Below are 25407 nucleotides of genomic sequence, written 5' to 3'. Positions count from 1 at the left end.
TAAGTCTGCTAAACGTGACTCTAAGCTTAATCAATAGCAGCTTTTTTCAGGACTTATAAAGCCTGGGCAGCTGATAATGTGAAACTTCATCACATGAATTGATTTACACACATGCTCCAAACTTCTTTTGTTGGCAGTGAGACAGATAGAAAATTGGTTCATCCCAATTAGAGAAAATGGGCAAAACGGAGGCAAAATAATTTATTAAGGATTGAGGAGATCTAGGTGAGCTACCAGCTAAGGATGGCCTCAAACCAGGAACATGACTCATCTGCATGCAAGGAAACAGAATTGTTGAGAGTAGTAGTACAGGATCTTCAGTCCAGTCAGTTGTCATCCAAGGAATTCTTGCCTGATCTATGTCACAAGTTGATATATGTCCTGCATTCCTTTGCCTCACTCAAATCAATCCATCGTGGTCGTGAGAGCTCCAATTGACCCAGTTTCAAAAAGGTTTTTGGCAGAAAAGTATGCCAGATATCTACTAACCCTAGTATGGAAAAACTGCTTTACTTCCTAAAGCTGGAAAAGTTAGGAACTGCTCTTGACTGAGACTGGTCACAGACCCTGAAAATAAGTAGAACTGCAGGATCAAGAGTGACTTGGTCTGAGAAAATTGTCAAGTTTAAATCAAGTTAATCAATTGGCTGAACAGAACTACTAGAGAATTTAAGCACAGCAAATGATGAGTTGCTGACTTTTTCACAAATATTGAACTACTTGTACAAAAATTTCTGTCCAAAGAGAGCTCACTTCCTCATCTCTTCCAATACCAATCAAGAAAAATGTTGACAGGAACTTACTTCATGCAGAAAAACACTCTAATGAACTCCAAATAAGCAGTGAGACAAATATTCTAAAGTAACAAAGCTCATTCATGGTAAAAGCATTGCGCTTTTCAAGGGAAACTACGTATGCAAAATGCTCACCTTCAGCTTCGACCCATGGGGTATCGGCGATGAACCATCAGCTCTGGGTGGAATGTGCAGCTCCCATTTCCCAAATGGCAACATTTTGTAATGATGTGAAGAGGAGTTCCAGCCATCTAAAAGAAACGCATGGATTTACTACAATCTCGCATTATATGGAATATTTATACAGTTATCAAAAGAGTAATGAATTGTCCAAAACTTTCAACGCAAAGTAAAGACAACAGTTAGGGTTGAAGCAGAGATTCAGTGATGCCATAGCGCATTCTTAAAGACTCTTAAGGCATCATCCGTGGTTCTGTGGATACAGTTGTTGCATTATGTTGAAAATTTGTTCTCCTCCAGAGGATTAATCTTGCTGTTAGTACATTGGCTGTCATGTTTCCTACATAGGTGGTGACATGTGCAAAAGGACTTAATTGGACATAAGGTGCTTTGGGACTTGCAGAGGGGTTGGAACCCACTACTAAAATTTAAGTTTTTCCTTTTTTTCTTGAAGGAGGAATGAAAAAGAGCAATTGCAAAAATGAAATGAAGAATCAGACAGAATAGGCAGATAAAAAGGCCCTGACAACAACGTGAAGGGACGCTTGTTGCTCTTGGCCCTAAAATTAATGTACATGTCATAAAACATTTGCTCAATATTGATGACAGTTTTGGAAAGCTGTTCCATTGTCAAATGTTGGAATTCTTAAACTGTGTATGTAACAATTCTACTGTCAATTTAGTACAGACTTTGTGCTGCTCACTTAGACCATGCTCCAAGCTCATCTTTAAACGAGGTAAATTTCTCAATGTTCTAAGACAATTTAGGAAACAATTAGTGGTAGATGCACATTAATATGGTGGTAACTTTGAACAGCATAATAGATGACGTACTCAAACACGGAAAATTTGCAGAGCTGCAAGCTCTGAGTGGGAATAATTTATCCTTGAGTAGTACACGTAGGATGGATAGAATTTCTTTCCTGCTGCAAGATTCCACAATTATTTTTAAAAACTTTTTTTGCTTTCATAGAAACAGAGAAGAAAGGAGCAAGAGTAGGCCATTTGACCCCTCAAGACTGTCCTGCAATTCAGTATGATTATGGCTGATCATTGAGCTCAATACCCTAATCCTACACTCCATCTCCCTTGATCCCTTTAGCCACAAGAACTACATTTACCTCCATCTTGAAATACATAATGTTTTAGCCTCAACTACTTTCTGTGGCAATGAACTGCACAGATTCACCACTCGCTAAATGAAGAAATTTCTCATCTCAATCCAGAAAGGAAATCCCTTCTCCTTAAACTCAGTGTAGACTCCATCTCTATCAGGAACATTGTTCCTGCATCTAACCTGTCTAATCCTGTTAGAAGTCTGTTTTTCTGAGATCACCACCATCACCCCACTCCCACCATTTTTCTAATCTCCTTCGAATACAATCCTAATCGACCTCAATCTCTCCTCATACACCAGTCTTGCCATCCCAGAAATCAAATTTGGCAAACCTTTGCTGCACTCCCTCTGTAGCAAGAGCATCCTTCTCGGACAAGGAGACCAAAACTGCACACAATATTCCAGGTGAGGCCTCACCAATACCCTGTATAATTGCAGTATACTTCAGACTCTTATTTATAGACCACAGCTCCACCTACAACACCATAATTCCAACAAATTCATCTCCAAACTCCAGGACCGAGGTCTCTGTTCTCGCCTCCGCAACTAGATTCTTAACTGCCTGACCAACAGACGGCAGTCAGTAAGAAAACCTCCTCCACTATAATCACACCGCTGCCCTGCAAGGCTGCATACTCAGCCCCCTACTATCCTCCTTATACACATGATTGTGAGGCCAAATTGCACACCAACTCCAGTTACAAGTTTGTTGCCAACACCATCATAGGGGATAATGGGAACTGCAGATGCTGGAGAATCTAAGATAACAAAGTGTGGAGCTGGATGAACACAGCAGGCCAAGCAGTATCTTAGGAGCACAAAAGCTGACGTTTCGGGCCTAGACCCTTCATCAGAAAAGGGGGATGGGGAGAGGATTCTGAAATAAATGGGGAGAGAAGGGAAGACAGACTGAAGATAGATAGAGGAGAAGAGAGGTGGACAGGAGAGTATGGGCGAGGAGGTAGGGAGGGGATAGGTCAGTCCGGGAGGATGGACAGGTGAAGGGGGCGGGATGAGGTTAGTAGGTAGGAAATGGAGGTGCGGCTTGAGGTGGGAGGATGGGATAGGTGAGAGTAAGAACAGGTTAGGCAGGCTGGGACGAGCCGGGCTGGTTTTGGGATGCAGTGGGGTGAGGGGAGATTTTGACTCTGGTGAACTCCACATTGATACCATTGGGCTGCAGAGTTCCCAGGCGGAATAGGAGTTATTGTTCCTGCAACCTACGGGTGGCATCATTATGGCGCTGCAGGAGGCCCAGGATGGACATGTCGTCTGAGGAATGGGAGGGAGAGTTGAAATGGTTCGCGACTGGGAGGTGCAGTTATTTACTGTGAACCGAGCGTAGATGTTCTGCAAAGCGGTCCCCAAGTCTCCGCTTGCTTTCCATAATGTAGAGGTAGCCACACCATGTACAGCGGATGCAGTATACCACCTTGGTGGATGTGCAGGTGAACATCTGCATCATTGGAGGCCAGATCTCAAACAATGATGAGATGGATTCAGGAAGGAGACAGAGTGCTTAGGGACATGATGTAGAGACAACAATCTCTCCATCAGCCAAGCAGCCAGTCATTGACTTCAGGAAGCAGAGTGAAGGGCACGCCACTGTCTGTATCAGTGGTGCTGAGGTGGAGATGGTCGATAGCATCAAGTTTCTGGGAGCAACGATTACTAATCACTAAACATAATTGACAAAATCATGAAGAAAGCATAATAACACCTCTACTACCTCACGGGGCTAATGAAATTTGGCATTTTCATCAAGACTCTTACAAATTTTTATAGATGCATCATAGAAAGCATCCTATCTGGATGCATCACAGCATGGTATGGCAACTGCTTTTCCCAAGACTGCAAGGAACTGCAGTTGTAAATACAGCCCAGTCCATCACACAAACCAGCCTCTCACCCATTGAGATAACAAGGTGTAGAGCTGGATGAACACAGCAGGCCAAGCAGCGTCAGAGGAGCAGGAAGGCTGACATTTCATGCTCTTCTGTTGCTGTTTGGCCTACTGTGTTCATCCAGCTCTACACTTCGTTATCTCAGATTTTCCAGCATCTGCAGTTCCTACTATCTCCCATCCATTGACTTCATCTATACTTCCTGCAGCATCAGGAAAGTGACCAACATAATTAAAGACCCCTCCCATCCCGTAATACTCTCTTCCACCCTCTCCCGTTGGCAAGATATGAAATTTTGAATACACATATGAATCGATTTGAGAACAGCTTCTTTCCCATCGTTATCAGACATTTGAATGGACCACTCAAATGCTCATATTGAACTCTCTCTGCAACTCCTCCGCAGCTGTAACATTATATCCTGCGCTCTGTTCTGTTACCCCGATGCACTTATACAGTATAATCTGCTGTAAAGCACATTAGACAAAACTTTACACTGAACCTTGGGACATGTAACAGTAAGAAGTCAAATCAAAATCAAATCAATTTCCATTGGACAACGATCAGGTGTCTTGATGCACTTTAGTATCTTCCGACTGCACGAACTGACATTAGGTCCAGACCTAAAGCTTCCATTATTCTGCCTCTGAACATCGTAGTTTCAATTTATTTTTAGCTATTACTGACTGAAAATGTAACCTTAAACTAAAGCTTAGTCATCCCTTCGCATCCCATGTGCTTAATTAAACCAGCTCAAACATGTTCTTCTACCTTCAAAGAATTATCTACATGAATGCCCAGGTATCTGGGTACCTGTAGTCCATATAAAACTGTACATTTTAGTTCACATTCTTTCTAGAAAAAGATGGAGAGATATTTTATGTTAGTGTGAATGCCTGTCATTTCACTCATCTGTTCTCCTAACTCGAGTATGACCCTCTTTTTGTTTACTAACTTCCAGCTTAAAGGCCAACTATGAAACTTGACCCAACTCAACCTCATTTTTACATCAAACAGCGCAACCACTGAAGCACATCACTAAATACTTCCTTCCAGAATTAGAAGTAACCGCTCACCACTACTCTCTGTTGTCTACCCTTTGGTTAAGTTCATATCTATTGTCTCTTTAAATTCACAGCTCCAATTTTATCAACAGGCTTATTTTTCTACCAATCTGCGTACTTTTTCAAACAACCTCCGAGAACCTGCATACACAATCACACTGCCTCAACAACCCACACAAGTACTTCAGAGGAAAATGATAGAGGAAAATTCAAGAAGGAAAATAGCCTTCTAAAGATACATTTTCTTGAAGATCTTGGAAAAAAAATGGAGTTGAAAAAACAAAGGTTTGGAAAGAAAACCCCAAATAAGGGAGACAATGATGTAGTAAGAGGACATGGGCATGAGAGAAGACATGTATGCAATACCCGAGTTAAGGGAAGGTGATTGTAGGGCTGGATGTGGTGACAGATAGAAGGACAAAGGTTGTGGTGTGATTTCAGCACAGGAGGGAGGATTTTAAATTTGAGACATGGTTGGGCTAGAAGCCACAGTACGTTAATGATTTAAAAAAAGATTGAGTGGAAATGGACAAAGGAAACAACGTTTTGGACGAAATGAAGTGTACTAAGAGTGGAGAATGCGATGCTAGTCAGGGGATTACTGGATTATAGACAACAGACGACAGACAATAGGTGCTGGAGTAGGCCATTCGGCCCTTCGAGCCAGCACCACCATTCATTATGATCATGGCTGATCATCCACAATCAGTATCCTGTTCCTGCCTTATCCCCATAACCCTTGATTCCACTATCTTTAAGAGCTCTATCTATTTCTTTCTTGAAAGTATCCAGAGAGTTGGCCTCCACTGCCTTCTGGGGCAGAGCATTCCATATATCCACCACTCTCTGGGTGAAGAAGTTTTTCCTCAACTCTGTTCTATATGGCCTACCCTTTTTTTTATATAAAACTGTGTCCTCCGGTTCTGGACTCACCCATCAGCAGAAACACACTTCCTGCCTCCAGAGTGTCCAATCCCTTAATAATCTTATATGCCTCAATCAGATCCCCTCTCATCCCCCTAAACTCAAGCGTATACAAGCCCAGTCGCTCCAATCTTTCGACATATGATGGTCCCGCCATTCTGGGAATTGACCTCATGAACCTACGCTGCACTCCCTCAACAGCAAGAATGTCTTTCCTCATATTTGGAGACTAAAACTGCACTCAATGCTCCAGGTGCGGTCTCACCAGGGCCCTGTGCAGCTGCAGAAGGACCTCTTTGCTCCTTTACTCAATTCCTCCTGTTATGAAGGCCAGCATGCTATTAGCTTTCTTCACTGCCTGCTGTACCTGCCTGCTTGCTTTCATTGACTGATGTACAAGAACACCTAGATCTCGTTGTACTTCCCCTTTACCTAACTTGACTCCATTGAGATAGTAATCTGCCTTCCTGTTCTTGCTACCCAAGTGTATAACCACACATTTATCCACATTAAACTGCATCTGCCATGCATCCGTCCACTCGCCTAGACTGTCCAAGTCACCCTGTATTCTCATAACATCCTCCGCAGCTTTCACACTGCCACCCAACTTTGTGTCATCAGCAAATTTGCTAATATTACTTTTAATGCCTTCGTCTATATCATTAATAAATATCGTAAACGGCTGCGGTCCCAGCACCAAACCTTGTGGTACCCCACTGGTCACTGCCTGCCATTCCGAAAGGGACCCGTTTATCACTGCTCTTTGCTTCCTGTCAGCCAGCCAATTTTCAATCCAACTCAGTATTTTTCCCCCAATACCATGTGCCCTAATTTTGCTCACCAATATGTGGAGATTATGAGAGATCAGAGGGGTAAAGGTTTGGAGGAGCGTTTCAAGGGCCGATCATAAAAGATTGCTGTGGGAGACAGGGCACTGGTGAGGCCACTAGAATTGTGAGCAATTTTGGTCTCCTTAATTCAAGAGGAAAAAACGAAATGTACTGAAGGACATTTACTAGATTGATACTTAGAACAAGTAGAATACTAAATAAAAACTGAAAGCACTGCAGATGCTGTAAATCAGTAACAAAAACAAAGTTGCTGGAAATGCTCAGCAGGTCTGGCAGCCTCTGTGAAGGAAAAAAAAATCAGAGTTACCATTTCCCTGAACGATCAAGAGGATCTAAGACAAAAATTCAGGGATGAGTTGAACAGGACCCTTTAATCACAAACAGTCTGAAACAGCGGTTCAGCAGCAGTTAAAGAAATTGCATGAGCAAACCAGGGGCAGATGAAGGATTTTGTTTCCAATTCATTCAGGGGACATGGGCTTCACTGGCGAGACAAAAATTTATTGCCTATCCTTACTCTCCCTCAAGGTGGTGATAGTGATCTGCCCCTTTCATTGCAGTCCATATGGTTGCTTCATCCACGATTGGAGAGTGAGTTCCAAAATTCTGACTCAGTGATATATTTCCAAATCAGGGTGATGTATGAATTGGAGGAGATCTTGCAGGTATTGGTGTTCAAATGTATCTGCTGCCCTTTCCCACGCAGTATACTTAGAAAAAAATATATAAGTAGATATCAGTTTGGAAAGTGCTGTCTAAGAAACTTTGGTGAATTTCTTCAGTCCATCTTGTGGATGGCACGGTGCTGCTTCTGTGCATCATGAGGGAGCAACTGTTTGAGGATCTTTGAGCTTTGGCATTCCATGATCCAACATGAAGCTGGCAAAGAGAAATTGGGATGGTAGTATGAAGCAGAGATAGATCCTTGAGAAGCATGCTGTCATGTGGAGCTGGAGGAACACAACAGGCCAAGCAGCATCAGAGGAGCAGGCAAGTTGACATTTCAGGCCGGGACCCTTCTTCAGAAATTGGGGAGGGGGGAGGGGGAAAGAGGAGAGAGAGCTCTGAAATAAATAGAGAAGAGGGGTGGAACCAGGGAAGGTAGGTGGGATGGTGATAATTGCGTGCAGGAATGCAGTGGTGGGGATTGCTCAGTGAGGTGGAAGGAGCAGATAGGTGGGAGAGAAGATGGACAGGTTGTGTCAGGTCAAGCAGGGAGGAATGAGAGGGAGGGTTGGTCATGAAATGAGGAGATTTTGAAACTGGCAAAATCCACATTTAGGCCATTGGGCTGTAGGCTCCATATGAGGTGCTGGTCCTCCAGTTTCCGGATGGCATCATTGTGACACTGGAGGAGGGCCAGGATGGACATGTCACCCAAGGAGTGGAAGGGGGTGTTGAACTGGTTTGCGACCTGAATGTGTTGTCATTCGTCGCAAACAGAGTGCGGGTATTCTACAAAGCGGTCTCCGAACCTCCACTTGGTCTCATCGACGTAGCGGAGGCCACATCAGAAGCAGCGGATACACTAGACCACATTGGACAGAGGTTCACCTGCATATCTGCCAATGATGCGAGGGGGGGTGGTGTTAGGGTATGTGTCACACTTCCTGCAGTTGCAAGGAAAGTTGCCGAGGGTGGTGGGGTTAGTGGGGAGTGTGGAGCAGATGAGGGAGTCATGGAAGAGTAGTTCCTATGAAAGGCAGTTGGGGTGGGGAGGAAAATAGGCTTTTGGGTTGTTGGGGTCAGATAAGTGGCAGAAAATAATACATTGGATATGGAGGTTGGTGGGGTGATATGTGAGGACAAGGGTGATTCTGTCTTTGTTTTTGTTGGGGGCGGAGGTGCAGGAAATGTAAGAGATGCAACTGAGAGCAATTTCGACTACCAAAGTAGTGGGGGGGCGGGGGGGTGGTCAGTTTCAAGGTGGTCACCAGAGATGGAGACAGAGAGATGCCGGAAGGAGAGGGAGGTATCAGATGGCCCACATGAATGAGAGGTTAGGTTGAAAGGTGATAGTAAAGTTGATGAACTGTTCAAGCTCCTCGTGGGAGCACCAGGCAGCACTGATACAGTCGTTGATACAGCCAAGGAAGAGGTGGGGATAGTGCCAGTGTAGCAGAAGAGTGGTTGTTCCATGCATCCTATGCAGAGGGAGGCATAGCCTGGGCCCATGTGGGTTCTCATGACCACCCTCTTAGTCTGTAGGAAGTGGGGGGAGTTAAAGGATAAGTTGTTAAGGGTAAGGAAGAGTTCAGTTAAGTGCTGCTGTGGTGAATTAAGAGAATATTCATCGGGAGACTCCAAACAGCCAGAAATGCAAGCATGAAGTTCATACTACGAAACAGGATAGAAAATGAAATTCAATGCAAAAAGTTGTGAAGTAATGCATTTTGTGAGACAAATGAAGAGAAGCATTGTGAATCATTTAGTGAAACCTTTTCATATACAAGAACAGAGGAACTTATCTAAACAAATTGTTGAAAGTTACACATTACTTGAGAAGGTTAACAACAAATGCCTTTGGGATTCTTGGCCTTACTTATACAGGAAGAGTGTACAAATGCAAAGAAGATACTCAAAGTTGAAGTGATGTGTTGTGTCATGGACACTACACTTTAGGCAGATGACAAGGTTTGTTTCTTTATTCATTCACGGAATAAGGACATTGCTGGCTAGACAGCATTTATTGCCCATAGACAACCACATTGCTGTGACTCTGGAGTCACAAGTAGGCCAGACCAGGTAAGGACAGCAGTTTCCTTCCCTAAAAGGTCATTCGTGATCCAGATGGGTTTTTCCTGACAATCAACAATGGATTCGTGGTCATCACTAGATTCTTAATTCCAGATATTTATTGAATTCAAATTCCACGATCTGCCTTGGTGGGATTTGAACCTGGTTCCTCAGAATATTATCTGCATCCCTGCATTAAAAGTCCAGTGATAATACCACTAGGCCATCACCTTCCCTGTGGAAGGCTTTGAGAAGATTCACAATAACGGGGGATGAGAGACCTCACTTATATAAACAATCTGCAGAAATGGATTTCTTCCCCTACTATGTAGAAGACTAAGAAATTTGAAAAGGAGATGTTCAAAACCACGAATGTTGTAAGACTGGAACTAAAGAAAAGCTGTTTCAAATGGCAGAAGAATCAGTAACCAGAGGATAGTGTAAAATTAAGAGGCAAAAGGGCAAGAGGTGATGTAAGGCAATAATTCTTTTCAAATGGTGATATGGAATGCAATGCCTAACAGTGTGATGGAAACACTTTCAATTGTAACATTTAAGAGATATTATTCAAGGTGATACGTATTCAAGCATGTAAAGTGGCAAAACTATATAGAGAAAGAGAAGAACAGAAGCCATTTGATAGCTCTTTCAAATGAACCATGATTGACAACTCACTTACATCTTTCATATCTTACATCATTCTACAATTGTGGACAGTGTTGGACGAGAACAGTGCCATTTGTGAATTTGGTTAATGACACCAAGGGGAGAATGACAGCAGAAACTTGATTGGGTTTGTTTACAGTCAGTTACTTCCACTGAGAGCCAAGATAGGTAAAAAGAACACAAAAGCTTGTTGTAGATTTTCAGACAATTTGCTGAGATCAGCTCTATGAACATATATCAAAGTAATAGATGGGAAATCAAATTCAAGTTCTATCATTTTATTCCCTTAAGTAAAATATTTCAGCAAACTCAGTAAATTGCCAGCCTCCAATGTTGGTCTTTTCTATAAATTATACTTCATTATCATTGCAACCCCAGATCTGGAAATAAAATGGAGAGGGAGAAGTACATTTTGAGCATAATGCTGACATGAACCAGCTGAATGGCTTGCGCTTACATTTTATCCTTTTTCTAGGTATGCTAAAATAAATCTATTGTACACTTCAGGAAATGTAACAACCTTTTCTAATTCATTGACTGGCTCTGTAAAGCAAAAGTACGCTTTCATCCTTGAACAGAGACATCAATCCAATAATGCCATGGACCAGCACAATCAATTATGCCTGTGATCTGCTTTGAAGACTATTCCAGCTCTCAAAAACATACCAATAATAATTTAAGCATTTATGGTGCCTTTCCAAAATACAAGTAATTATGCAGGCAGAAAATATCCCCAGAACTAAGATGGATTCATAAGAACAAAAAAAAATCCACCGGTATTGAACAAAATAAAAAGCCACTTGCACCAACATCAATATGAACAAGCAATGTGTTGATCAAATGCATATTTTGTAGGAAACAGTGTAGCCATATCTCCAAAGACACATATATGATCTTTCAGGCACTCGTGACAAAAGCTTTTTATTCCAAACCTTGCAGTCATCATATTTAGGTAATGACAGAATGCAATCCTCTGATGGGTAAATCGGGAAATTATCTACATGAGCCATAACGAGGTGGTTAGTTATTAAGTTCAGTCTCTCTCTCTCTCCCCAAAGTCAACTTCCTCTTGTCAGAACATCAGGCAAAGAAAGTTACATTTGACATGAGGAATTTTTGGTAGAGTTGGGACACCAGGTTTGAGAAATATGGGATGGGAAAATAGCAAAAGATAACCATTCAGCCCATCATACTTGTGGTGAGTTATTAATAGTTATCTAATCCTATTTTTAACACCTTTCTTTGTGCCTGTTAGCAAAAATCCAATTGTTTTGCAAGCTTGGTCACTGATGGGCTTTTGCAGTAAAGCACTGTATGCCAAATATACAGCAACATCCAACATCAGACAACCTGCTGACATTCATTATCTGGTCTCATGTGATGTGGCCATTTTTCTGTAGCGCCAGACCAGCAGTCACACAAAACTAGACATCAGTTAAACAGGAAACAATGTTCAGAGGACATAGCTCTGAATGGAAATAAGTGCTGAAGCGCACTGCTGCAACAATCGGTGATGAGAGTCTGATATTTACAGAAACACACACACATGCGCTCATATGTGAAATGGTCAAACGCAGATGAATTGAATCTGTTCACAATCTGATTCAAAATGTACAAAACGAGCCAGACAGAATAATTACAAAAAGAAATTCAAAGAATCAGTGGGGAGAATTACCTTTGAGCCATGCTCTTCCAAGAGCGTAAATGCAGTTTGGGAACACATTACTTCAGACTAAACCATGACAATGACCATCTGCACTATAAATTCAACCACCAGTTTTGGCTTCAGTTCCTTGGTTAACAAAAAATTGGCCAAATAGAAGCTCAAAATTATTCAACGAGCATCTTCTGCTTTACACTTTAGAAGTTCCACAGTTCTGTCACGTATTATGTAAATAAGTGTTGCCTCGCTTTACTCCTGGCTGTTCTAGCTCTGATGTTAAGGCTATGCCCCCTTTGTCCTTGACTTCCCCACAAAAAAAAGAAATTTATATTTCGCTGTAGTGAAATTTTCCTTTCAAAACATTCTGTAATGCTTTAATTAACATCTAGATCCCATAAGTAGGGGTTACTGGGTCTCATGGGATGGACAGTGAGCTATAAACAGGAAAGAAGGGTAAAGGATTGGAAAGGCAGGATTACACAGGACAATGGGAATGCACAAAACATAAGGATGGTATCTGTCATTCGCAGTCTTACAGGCACGAGAAAAGATTATTACCTCCCTATTTCATTGGTGTATTTGTAGTTTATTGTGTTTTTAATCCATGATATTCCCTCAATGTATATTATTTTATTCAAAGGTCTACTATATTTCCATATACTAGGCTGTACACAGACTTGCACATCACAAATAAAACTTAAACTTCAGCATGGGGCTTATTTGACAGCAGCGAGGCCTAGATGCAATGACAGAAAAACTAACACTGGAGATTGTAGTAGTTAAAAGAAACCTGTCTTCCGTTTTAGATCTCCAACTGACAGAGGTGAAAATTGCAAATTAGGCAGTCTTTGTAGAGTGTTGCTGCATCAGGGTCATACAAAAAATTCAACAATCTGTGTGCTAATTCAGGATTTAAAATGACATTTGCACTACACATATTGCTTTTGTGAATATTAGGAGTTAGCACTTTCTATATAATTGAAAATGTGAAGCATCCATCTTCACACAAGATCTGTCGCAACACAGTTATATTAAAAGTTTGCTATTTGACACTTTACCTTCCTATCCTGGCGCTACCTGGAGACAAACTCTATTGAACAAGCACCAGAAAATCATGACAATGTGAAATGGCTCACAAGAAGGGGAGGAACAAGGCGAGGGGTATCAAAGGCAAAGAGAAGTTTGCAGGGGGGGGGGGGGGGGAAAGAAAGTGAAAAAGCATAAAGGTATGAACAAAAGAAACAAGAAACTCCAAAACTAACACTGATGTTTTAGAACCCAAAACACAGTTGAAGTCTTGAGGTTACCAATTAGAAATGTTTCAAGGGTTTCAAGGGTTTCCCTTTGCTTTAATGAAGAATCCCGAAACCTAGAACAAACTGAACAACAGAAAGTTAGGCAGACACCATTACTGGCCACAATATTTTCCACAAAGTTTAGCAAAAAGTAATTCCCCATCAGGCAAGGCTTTGTATTAAGCTGCAATGAGTCAGCAGAATTCCCCATACTGTTTATCAACTGGTGAAACTAAATTTTGAGCATTTAAATGATAGAGTGCAAAGCTGCAATTATGATCTTGTAATTTTTCCCAAAGTTCCTGTCACTCATGAGCAAACAATCCAAATGCAATCTTGAAAGATGAAACGCAGAGTGGTAAAGTCTCGTGCATTCAGCACCAGCAAAATCATGAGAAATTCAATCCTCCATTTCAGTAAAATACACCTTGATGGTCCTCACCTTACGACTATAGCTCTGGAAATTAGCCTCCACAGAAACAAGCATTTCATTTGTCATCGCGGGATAAAGGTATCACTGAGAAGGTTAACGTTTATCACTCCTCCATAGCTGTGCCCTTGAAAAGGAAATGGCGAGCTGCTTTTTTTGAACTACAGCGATTCATGTGGTTTAGACACACCGTGCTATTAGGAAGGGAGTTCCAAGACTTTGGTAGAACAAAAGCTAAGGAGTTGCGATACAGTACTATCTGCCTGTCCACCTAACTTCGTATCATCGGCAAACTTCACCAGAACACCACTTGTCACCAGTTGCCATTCTGAAGGTAAAGTGTCAAAATTATAGGCCGATTAGCCTAACCTCGGAAGTGGTAAAATTCTAGGATCCATCGTTAAGGATGAGATTTCTAAATTCTTGGAAGTGCAGGGTCGGATTAGAACAAGTCAGCATGGACTTAGTAAGGCGAAGTTGTGCCTGACAAACCTGTTAGAATTCTTTGAAGAGGTAACAAATAGGTTAGACCTGGGAAACCCAGTGAATGTTACCTATCTAGACTTCGAAAAGGCCTTTTGTAAGTGCCTCATGGGAGGCTGCTGAGTAAGGTGAGGGCCCATGATGTTCGAAGTGAGCTACTGGTTTGGATTGAGGATTGGCTGTCTGACAAAAGACAAAGGGTTGGGATAAAAGACTCTTTTTTTGGAATGACAACCGGTGACACATGGTGTCCCACAGGGATCAGTGTTGGGGCCACAGCTGTTCACTTTATATATTAATGATCTGGACGAAAGGACTGGGGGCATTCTGGCAAAGTTTGCCAATGATACAAAGATAGGTGGGCAGGCAGGTAGTACTGAGGAGGTGGGGAGACTGCAGAAAAATTTAGACAGTTTGGGAGAGTGGTCCAGGAAATGGCTGATGAAATTCAAAGTGAGCAAATGCAAGGTCTTGCACTTTGGAAATAAAGAATAAAGGCATGGACTATTTTCTAAATGGTGAGAAAATTCATAAAGCAGAAGTACAAAGGGATTTGGGAGTGCTAGTCCAGGATTCTCTGAAACTTAACTTGCAGTTTGAGTCTGTGATTAAGAAAGCGAATGTAATGTTGTCACTTATCTCAAGAGGGTCGGAATATAAAAGCAGCGATGTGCTTCTGAGACTTTATAAAGCTCTAGTTAGGCCCCATTTTGAATACTGTGTCCAATTTTGAGCCCCACACCTCAGCAAGGACATACTGGCACTGGAGCATGTCCAGCAGAGATTCACACAGACGATCCCTGGATGGAAGGGCTAACATACGATGAACGGCTGAGGATCCTGGCATTGTATTCATTACAGTTTAGAAGGTTAAGGGGAGATCTAATAGAAACATACAAGATAATGCATGGCTTAGAAACAGCGGATGCTGGGAGGTTGTTTCCATTAGGCGGGGAGACTAGGACCCGTGGGCACAGCCTTAGAATTAGAGGGAGTAAATTTAGAATGGAAATGATGAGACATTTCTTCAGCCAGAGCGTGGTGGGCCTGTGAAATTCATTGCCATGGAACACAGTGGAGGCCGGGACATTAAATATCTTCAAGGCAGAGATTGATAAATTCTTGATCTTGCAAGGAATTAAGGGCTATGGGGAGAGTGCAGGGAAGTGGAGTTGAAATGCCCATCAGCCATGATTAAATGGTGGAGTGGGTTTGATGGGCCAAACGGCCTTACTTCCACTCCTACGTCTTATGGTCTTATGGTCTAGTTCCGAGTCAGGATGGTGTGTGGCTTGGAGGGAGGCCTGTAAGTGATGGCATACCCATGTACGTGCTGCATTAATTCTTCAGTTGAAATTGGTCTTGGGTTTGGAATGCACCAAAACCGCAACTTTGGGGATAGAAACAATGGCTATTCAAAGCCTTGTCCTGACAACAATGACCTCCTTCAGTGAGAGAGGTGCAATTTTTCAGCCAGGTGAGGAATGCTCATTATACTCCTGACTTGTGCCTTCTTTATGGTTGACAAGCTTTCAGGAGTAAGAACTGAATTCTCAGCCATAGATCAGTGACTGCGGCTACAGTACAGTTCCAGTTTCAGATTTTAGTCACTGACAATCCCAAGGATGTTGATTGTGTGGGATTCAGAAGTGATAACACCATTGAATGCCAAAGGGAGAATTATCAGGGCTTGGGTCACTACTGTTAATAATTTTTGTTTTACAGTTCGGACATTTGCTTCAACCAAAGCTGGAGGAGTATACATTGTGTATTTTCTTTAAAAATAATACAATGATTCTGCATATATTAAATACATCTGATTGATGGATAAGACAAATACAAAGAAAGTATACCATGTAATTTTCAAAAAGCGTTGTGACCTGTGGAATAGTGAGCCGAGAGCAGCAGTGCACTCCCCACCTCCCCCATTTCAATGATAATTTTAACAGGTCCAAACATCAAATGGTTGATGAAAGCTTTCAGTGAACCAAGTCTTTACTAAAAAAAAACTTATCAGCATTGACATATTTGCTACACTTTAAAGAGTCATTCTGCAGAGCAAGCAGAAGACAGGAACAGAAAAATAGTGTTTCCCAAAGATTTACCTCAGAGTTCACAACAGGAGCTAAATTGGATAAATCTTAGACAGTAACTATTTCCAATGTTCAGTTCTGAGAGCCATAATGTGCACAAAACTTGGTGATTGCAGTGGCAAATTTAGTTATCCTAATGAAGCAAATACTGAAGAGGATTACAACAATAAGGTTTCAAAGTAGATCTGTAGCTCGGGTTGCGTGTTGAGGTTGGTTGGCTCGCCAAACTGGTTTGTTGTTTTGCAGGTGTTTTGTTACTGTGCTGGGTAAGATCGTCAGTGCAGCCTCTGATGAATGATCGATGTGTGTTTTCCTGCCTGGGGTCTGCTGCGACGGATTGTGTCACTTCCGGGTTTCCTCTGTAGTGAAATGTATATGGAGTCGAGTTCAATGTGTTTATTAATAGCGTGCTTCGTGGAGTGCCATGCTTCCAGGAATTCTCGTGCTTGTCTCTGCCTACCCTGTCCCAGGATCTTGGTGTTGTCCCAGTCGGAGTGGTGGTTCTCCTCGTCCATGAGGATTGAGATGAGTGAGAATTGGTCGTGTCTTTTTGTAGCCAGTTGGTGTTCATGCATGAGAGATAATGGGAACTGCAGATGCTGGAGGATCCAAGATAATAAAGTGTGGAGCTGGATGAACACAGCAGGCCAAGCAGCATCTCAGGAGCACAAAAGCTGACGTTTTGGGCCTAGACCCTTCATCAGAGACTCTCTCTGATGAAGGGTCTAGGCCCGAAACGTCAGCTTTTGTACTCCTGAGATGCTGCTTGGCCTGCTGTGTTCATCCAGCTTCACACTTTATTATCTTTGTGTTCATGTACTCTTGTTGCAACAAGCTGTGGATTCAGTGATCTATAAGCTGGTTTTGTTTTAGTGCCAAGTTAAGCATTTATCGCCCTCTGTAAATGCCTTCTAAAATGTAATGAGCATCCCTCGAATCACTGTAGTCCATCCGAGGTATGCACAGCCACTATGGTGTAAGGAAACAAGGAATTTGACCCAATGACAACAAAGGGAAATGCAAACTAGTTACAATTCAGAAGAACAAGGGAACTTGTAGTGATAAGTGGTATTTCCAAGCATCCCCTGACCTTCTAAGCGGCAGAAGTTGTGTGTTTAGAAGGTGCTATTGAGTTAGCCTTTAAAGTGTATCTTGAAAATGATGTACATTGCAACCACAATAATACGATGACCAGCTTTACAATCAAGCATGCTGATTTGTTCTGAATGGTGTCAAACTTTTTGAATACTGCTGGAGTTACAATATCCAGGCAAATGGAGAGTACTCCATCACACTCCTTGGCTTTTTTGCTTTATTCATTCACGGGATGAGGGCATTGCTGACCAGGAAGTATTTACTGCCCATCCCTAATTACCCCAGACGGCAGCTCAGAGTCAACCACATTGCTGTGGGTCTGGAGTCACGTGTAAGCCAGAGCAGGTAAGGATGGCAGTTTCCTTCCCTAAAAGACATGGGTGAACTAGATAGGTGTTTCCTGACAATCGACAATGGACTCATGGTCATCAATAGACTGTTAATTCCAGATACTTATTGAATTCAAATTCCACATCTGCCATTGCAGTATTCAAACCTGGGTCCCCAGGACATTAGAGATAACAAAGTGTGGAGCTGGATGAATACAGCAGGCCAAACAGCATCTCAGGAGCACAAAAGCTGACGTTTCGGAACTAGACCCTTCATCAGAGAGGAGGATGGGGAGAGGGAACTAGAATAAACAGGGAGAGAGGGGGAGGCGGACCGAAGATGGAGAGAAAACAAAATAGATAGAGAGGAGAGTATAGGTGGGGAGGTAGGGAGGGGATAGGTCAGTCCAGGGAAGATGGACAGGTCAAGGAGGCGGGATGAGGTGGTAGGTAGGAAATGGTGGTGCGGCTTGAGGTAGGAGGAAGGGATGGGTGAGAGGAAGAACAGGTTAAGGAAGCAGAGACAGGCTGGGCTGGTTTTGGGATGCAGTGGGGGGAGGGGACGAGCTGGGCTGGTTTTGGGATGCAGTGGGGGAAGGGGAGATTTTGAAGCTCGTGAAGTCCACATTGATACCATTGGGCTGCAGGGTTCCCAAGCGGAATATGAGTTGCTGTTCCTGCAACCTTCGGGTGGCATCATTGTGGCACTGCAGGAGGCCCATGATGGACATGCCGTCTGAGGAATGGGAGGGGGAGCTGAAATGGTTTGCGACTGGGAGGTGCAGCTGTTTGTTGCGAACCGAGCTGAGGTGTTCTGCAAAGCGGTCCCCAAGCCTCCACTTAGTTTCCCCAATGTAGACAGAGCCACACCAGGTAAAATGGATACAATATACCACATTAGCAGATGTGCAGGTGAACATCTGCTTGATATGGGAGGTCATTTTGGGGCCTGGGATAAGGGTGAGTGAGGAAGTGTGAGGGCAAGATTAGCACTTCCTGCGGTTGCAGGGGAAGGTGCCGGGTGTGGTGGGGTTGGAGGGCAGTGTGGAGCAGACAAGGCAGTCACGGAGAGAGTGGTCTCTCCGGAAGGCAGACAAGGGTGGGGATGGAAAAATAGATTGGGTGGTGGGGTCGGATTGTAGATGGCGGAAGTGTCGGAGGATGATACCTTGTATCCGGAGGTTGGTGGGGTGGTATGCGAGAACGAGGGGGATCCTCTTAGGGCGGTTGTGGTGGGGGCAGGGTGTGAGGGATGTGTTGTGGGAAATGCGGTCAAAGGCGTTCTTGACCACTGTGGGGAGAAAGTTGCAGTCCTTGAAGAACGTGGACATCTAGGATGTGCGGGAGTAGAATGCCTCATCGTGGGAGCAGATGCAGCAGAGGCAGAGGAATTGGGAATAGGGAATGGAATTTTTGCAGGAGGGTGGGTGGGAGGAGGTGTATTCTAGGTAGCTGTGGGAGTCAGTGGGCTTGAAATGGACATCAGTTTCTAGCTGGTTACCTGAGATGGAGACGGAGGGGTCCAGGAAGGTGAGGGATGTGTTGGAGATGGCCCAGGTGAAGTTGAGGTTGGGGTGGAAGGTGTTGGTGAAGTGGATGAACTGTTCGAGCTCCTCTGGGGAGCAAGAGGCAGTGCTGATACAGTCATCAATGTAACGGAGGAAGAGGTGGGGTTTGGGGCCTGTGTAGGTGCGGAAGAGGGACTGTTCCACTGTCACTCCCCAGAACATTATCTGGGTCTCCGAATTAACAGTCCAACGATAATACCACTTGTCCATCGCCTCCCCCCATGTTCTTAGGAGTCATACTGGACTCAAAATGTTAACCGTTTCTCTACACAAAAGCTGCCAGAGTTGCAGAGATTTTCCAGCAATTTCTGTTGTTTGTTTGTTTCACTTCTAACTTATGCCTGGTAGGTGGGGTTTGGGAACTAGGAAGTGGCTTGCTCTCTGCAGAGGTCCTGGTGTCAAAGAAATGGCATTGATTGTCAAAGACAGCCGATCATTACCTCGAGCCTGTGTGGCACGAACCTTATTTTCAGTCCATGCCTGAATGTTGAACATCTATTGTTGCACTTGGAGAAAAACTGTTTCAGTGGCTGTCAGGTTGGAAATGATACACAACATTCCGCAACCATTAACAATCACCCCCACTTCTGACTTGAGCTTGGAAATTCATTGATGATTAACCTGAGTAACTCCTCAAGCAATGCCAAATTACTCCAACTAGTGGAGTGTGTTCTCTCGATCCACATTGGCTTTGATATCACCAGGGTTCCTCATTGAAACACTTGGTCAAGTGCTGCCTTGATATCAAGGACAGCTATTCCCACCTCAACCATGGAATTCATGCGGATGCATTGGTGGTCACCTTCCAGGATTCCATCGACTCCAGAACAGTCCCTGCAGATTGGTAGGTAGCTAATCTCACTCCAATATTCTAAGAGGGAGGTAGAGAGAAGACAGGGAATTATACACCAGTAATCCTAACATTGATGGTGGGAAACATTCTCAAATCCATTATCAAGAACTTTCCAGCATTTAGAAGGCGTCGGTAGGTTCAGACAGTCAGCATTGATTTATGAAGGGGAAATCATGCTTGAAAAATCTGTTGGAATTCTACGAAGATCTAACTAGGAAAGTTGACAAGGGGGAGCCAGTCGATGTGGTTCTCCTCAACACCCACAACCCAAGCTACAGATCTTCTCTTCATCTCAATCCACATGGACAAGGAGAACCACAAGATCCTTGGACAGGCTAGGCAGAGACAAGCACGAGAATTCCTGGAAATGGCACTCCACGAAACATGCTCAACCCCGTACACATTCCACTACAGAGGAAACCCAGAAGTGAGGCAATCCATCGCAATGGACCCTAGAGTTTAAAAACCAGGCCAGAAAATACACCAATGCTTCATCAGATGTTGTACCGAGGATCTTACCAAGTATGGTAATGAAAACGTCTACGGAACAACAAACAAAGTTGGCAAGCCAACCAACCTCAACACCCACAACCCGAACTACGGATCTACTCCAAAGCCTTAAAGAACTTGAATGCTTTACATTCACAAAGCCATGTTTGTCTTAGTTAAACATACCCATTTAAAACATTACAGAAACTTTCTCAAACCAGGCAAACTATGGACTTTTCCACTCTTTTGGGCAACTCTTTTTTCAAATATTTCACCGCATGATGAATGTTTGCAATTCATAGGGTTTGGGCATAATGATCAGGCCATTTACTGCTCATCCCTAGCTTCAATCAAGCAGCTGGTCACTTCAGAAAGCAATGGAAGTGGAGTTCCACATTATTTAAATCAGAGGTTTACTAATGGCTTCAGCGAACCAGTTGGATTTTTACAGCAGCCCAATGGCTTCATTGTGATTTAAAATGATACTTTGTTTTCATTCCTACGATTTTTTAACTCCAAACTCAAATTTTTTAAATTATCCTCAGTGGAATTTGAAATCACTGACAGGCTGACTAGCCTCGTCCTCTTGATTGTCCAGCAATAAGAGGCATTAATATACTATTCAAAAACAGCTTTTATATTGGCATTACCTTGTCCTTCCACTGTATCTCTGAGGGTTCGATTTCTGAGATTCCCCACAAATGATTAAATTTGTAAGCTCAGAGTTCATTTAAAAATCAGTTAAAATGGCAGATATTGAATTTTGTAGCTACTAAATTTTCGGCACGGATAACAAATCCTCAAGTCGTGAACTCGTGGATACCAAGGATTTACTGCACATATGCAATGCTCAATGTTCAAGCAACTTTAGGCATCGTAACCCAGTTTAAGTTTTAACGAATATAGTGTCTGATGGAAGTAGAATGTAAAATGTATGTATTACAACTTTTCAAAAACATTAACCCAATTTAATTTCTCCACAACCTTGTCATAAACTATCATTATCGTGATAAAATTTCATATAGTTATCACTTGATCAAAGCAAGGCACAAAGCAATGAAGCAAGCAGGTGAGGAATAAAAATGGCACATGAATACAGAGTAAAGTTTATTTCTATGTAAAACAAACATTCAGAAGAGATTGACTGTACAATTTATATTCACTATTTACTCGGTCTGTATGAACGTGAACGTGAACGTGAACAATTCCTGAATATTAATGCAGAATTCATTGAATAATTGCAATGTGTCGTGCAAAAATGAAATTCTGAAAAAAAAAGCCCACAGTCTGCACTGGAATTAATTGCGTAAACTCGGCTGCAGAGATAACCACTCGAGGGAAGCCAGAAAAAGGAAATTGACTCCAGTGCAGGTGCCTTTTATATGCAACAGCAAAATAAACTCCCAATTGAAGCAAAAAGCTCCGGGGAATTTGTCACAGTATACAAGAAAGTATTGAACTCATTTCAGTAGAATTCCTGAGAGAGTTAGAAGGTAACAGGTCCAAATTCACTGATTCATGACCTCCGATAAGGAAGGTAGTGCCATATGATGCACTTTGGTAGGAGCAACCAGAAGGCAAAGTACTGGGCTAATGGTAAGATTCTTGGTAGTGTAGATGAGCAGAGAGATCTCGGTGTCCACGTACACAGATCCTTGAAAGTTGCCACCCAGGTTGGCAGGGCTGTTAAGAAGGCAGACAGTGTTTTAGCTTTTATTAATAGAGGGATCGAGTTCCAGAACTAAGAGGTTATGGTGAAGCTGTACAATACTCCAAGTGCGGCCGCACCAGAGTTTTGTGTACAGTTCTGGTCACTGCATTATAAAGGAGGATGCGGAAGCTTTGGAAAGGGTGCAGAAGAGATTTACTAGGATGTTGCCTGGTATGGAGGGAAGGTCTTACGAGGAAAGGCTGAGGGACTTCAGGCTGTTTTCATTAGAGAAGAAGGAGGTTGAGAGGTCACTTAATTGAAACATAAAATAATCAGAGGGTTAGATAGGGTGGATAGGGAGAGCCTTTTTCCTAGGATGGTGACGGCGAGCACGAGGGGGCATAGCTTTAAATTGAGGGGTGAATGATATAGGACAGATGTCAGAGGTAGTTTCTTTACTCAGTAGTAAGGAAATGGAACGCTTTGCCTGCAACGGTAGTAGATTCGCCAACTTTAGGTACATTTAAGCAGTCATTGGACAAGCATATGGACGTACATGGAAGAGCATAGGTTAGATGGGCTTGAGATCGGTATGACAGGTTGGCACAACATCGAGGGCCGAAGGGCCTGTACTGTGCTGTAATGTTTTGTGTTCTATATGTCAAAAGGATACGGACAGATTGGCAGAATGGGTACATATATAACGGATGAAAGGAGATGTGAACTGATACATTTTGATAGGAATGCAGAGGCGCAATATAATCATTGGAATTCGAAAGGGGTGCAGGATCAGACAGACTTGCAAATGTTAATATACAAATTGTGGAAGAACGCAATGGAGTTCAGCCAAGTCCTTAAAACGGAATCAAGGATCTGGTCTGTTATAATTGGAAGCACAGAGTACAGAAGGATACAGTAAATCTACATAAAACACTGGGTCAGTTTCATATAAATTAGACTGGACTAAATCAAATAAGAGCCTGGGCTCCTGGCATTGGTGGGCCCAGAGTGGGGCACCCCAGCAGCAGCGGGCCCAGGGTTTTTGGCGGGGGTGGGGGGGGAATGCTCCCAAGATGCTGCTTTGCCTGCTGTGTACATCCAGCTCAACACATTGTTATCTCAGATTCTCCAGCATCTGCAGTTCCTATTATCGCTGATACAATTTTAACCCCACTGCGAAGCCTCTTTTAAGGATGTCTAACCTGAAGAAGTCACCCTCCTCCCTCCAGACAAACCTCAGGGGATCTCTCTCCCACTGCAGCTCCTCTCCACCTATCTTCTCCTCTATCCATCTTCGATCTGCCTCCCCCTCTTCCTATTTACTTCAGAACCCTCTTTCCCTCCCACATTTCTGAAGGGTCTAGGCCCAAAACGTCAGCTTTTCTGCTAAAATGTTGCTTGGCCTGCTGTGTTCATCAGTGTCAGTGCAGCAGAAACGCTGAGGCCTCGGAACACCTTGCAGAGACCTTAGCAGAAGCCTGAAGCCATGTGTGAGACTCAGTTTGCAATGAAGATAAACTCCATTTAAGTAATTTCTTTTTCTAACTCAAAATAGTGCCAGACTATGGCATCAAAACACTTTGCACTATATCTTCAAGACATGTGACAATCAATCTTTCATTCAAATTACTGCAATTCACTTCTGGACAGTACACTTCAGAAAGAGTATAGACAAAACATTTACAAGAATAGTAAGTTCAAAAGAACACTTCAGCACATGGACTAATAGAGACTGTTCTCCTCAGAAAACAGAAGATTGAAAGATTTGATAGAGATGTTCAGGATCATGAGGGTCCCAGAGGTTCAAGTCCAACTGGCTTCAGGAGGTGTGTAATAACATTGTTGCACAAGGTGATTAGGAAAATATGTAAAAACTGCTTAGAGATACGCAGCCATTCAAGGCGACGCAAGTCTGAAGTTATCCCTCTGGTCTTGCCATCGTACTTTTGATGGCTGCAATTAATGACATTGCTATTCCTGACCAGAATGGAGATGGTTGTTAATTGCCCTAATTATATCCAGAGATTTCACAACTATACAGGACTGATATCGATTCTTTAACTATTTTCCATTCATTGTATTTTGCTGTTGAAATAACTGCTTTTAGAAAAACATAAAAAATGGGAGCAGATGTGAACAATGTGTCATTGGCCCTGCTCTCCCATTCAATATAATCATGGGCTGATCTTTAAGACTCTGCATTAGTTTCAGAAGCTTTTCACAGAAGAAATTCTGTTAAAACAGACATTGTTTGCTGAACAATAGACCAATTTGCACTAAACTCTGCCATAAATCCAGCTTGTCTGCAAATCACTAATGTAAGGATGTCAAAGCATACTTGTTTCTTTATGAAAGAGAAATGCAGTACACTGTTCACATTTCAATAAGATCAATATTAGTTCAGAAAAGAAACAGGACAATTTCACTCCAGAATAACTGGAATCTTTGGAATCTTGTGGCATTTTAATCCCATCTCTAAGGCAGAAACCTGGGTTTTATAACACATCTGACCAGGTTGATCAGAAAATATCTATGACTGGAGTCTTCACATTCAGTCAAACCCAATCTCTACGTCTTATTCTTTCTTCTGCAGTCCAGGCTCCCTTTTCTGAAGGCGACTCTAGGCCTGAAACGTCAGCTTTCTTGCTCCTATGCTGCTGCTTGGCCTGCTGTGTTCATCCAGCTCTACACTTTGTTACCTCCCTTTCACTGTGACAGTCAAGGGTGTACTCTCAAGTAACTCCTAACGAGGAGCTATATTTGTATCTTTCCTAAAATTCCCCAATGATCAACAGCAGCACCAACTCAACTGCACTGTTACGACAGCATCATCTTTTTGTCAACACTTACAAGGCTCAGAGTCGTGGAGCATGGAAACAGATCCTTCGGTCCAACCAGTCCATATTCCCAAATTAAACTAGTCCCACCTGCCTGCACTTGGCTCATCTCTCTCCAAACATTTCTTATTAATATACTTATCCAAATGCCTTTTAAACATTCTAACTGTACCCGCATCCACCAGTTCCTCTCAAAGCTCATTCCACATACAAATCACTCAGTATAAAAATGTTGCCTACCCCATGTCTTTTTAAACCTTGCCCCTCTCACTTTAAAAATATGCCCCCTTGAAATCCGCCACCATTGGGAAAAGCACAAGCGTTTCACCTCATTTATACCACTCATTATTTTATAAACCGCGAAGGTCACTCCTCAGCCTCTTAC

General features: G+C 42.8%; 1 protein-coding gene across 6 annotated transcripts in view; it reads right to left on the bottom strand.

Moving 5' to 3' along the window:
- The window catches only part of gbe1b (glucan (1,4-alpha-), branching enzyme 1b), a 529949-nt gene that overhangs the window by 415296 nt on the left and 89246 nt on the right, over nt 1–25407 (bottom strand). For all 6 annotated transcript variants that reach the window (XM_059650083.1, XM_059650082.1, XM_048540405.2 and 3 more), the window contains exon 3: nt 930–1045. In XM_059650083.1, coding sequence (XP_059506066.1) covers nt 930–1045 — 116 coding nt within the window. The remainder of the gene's footprint in view (nt 1–929; nt 1046–25407) is intronic.

Source organism: Stegostoma tigrinum, chromosome 12 (genome assembly GCF_030684315.1).
Source record: "Stegostoma tigrinum isolate sSteTig4 chromosome 12, sSteTig4.hap1, whole genome shotgun sequence".
NCBI lineage: Eukaryota > Metazoa > Chordata > Chondrichthyes > Orectolobiformes > Stegostomatidae > Stegostoma > Stegostoma tigrinum.
The sequence above is the reverse complement of the archived record's forward strand: the minus strand, read 5'-3'. Positions and strand labels throughout refer to the sequence as shown.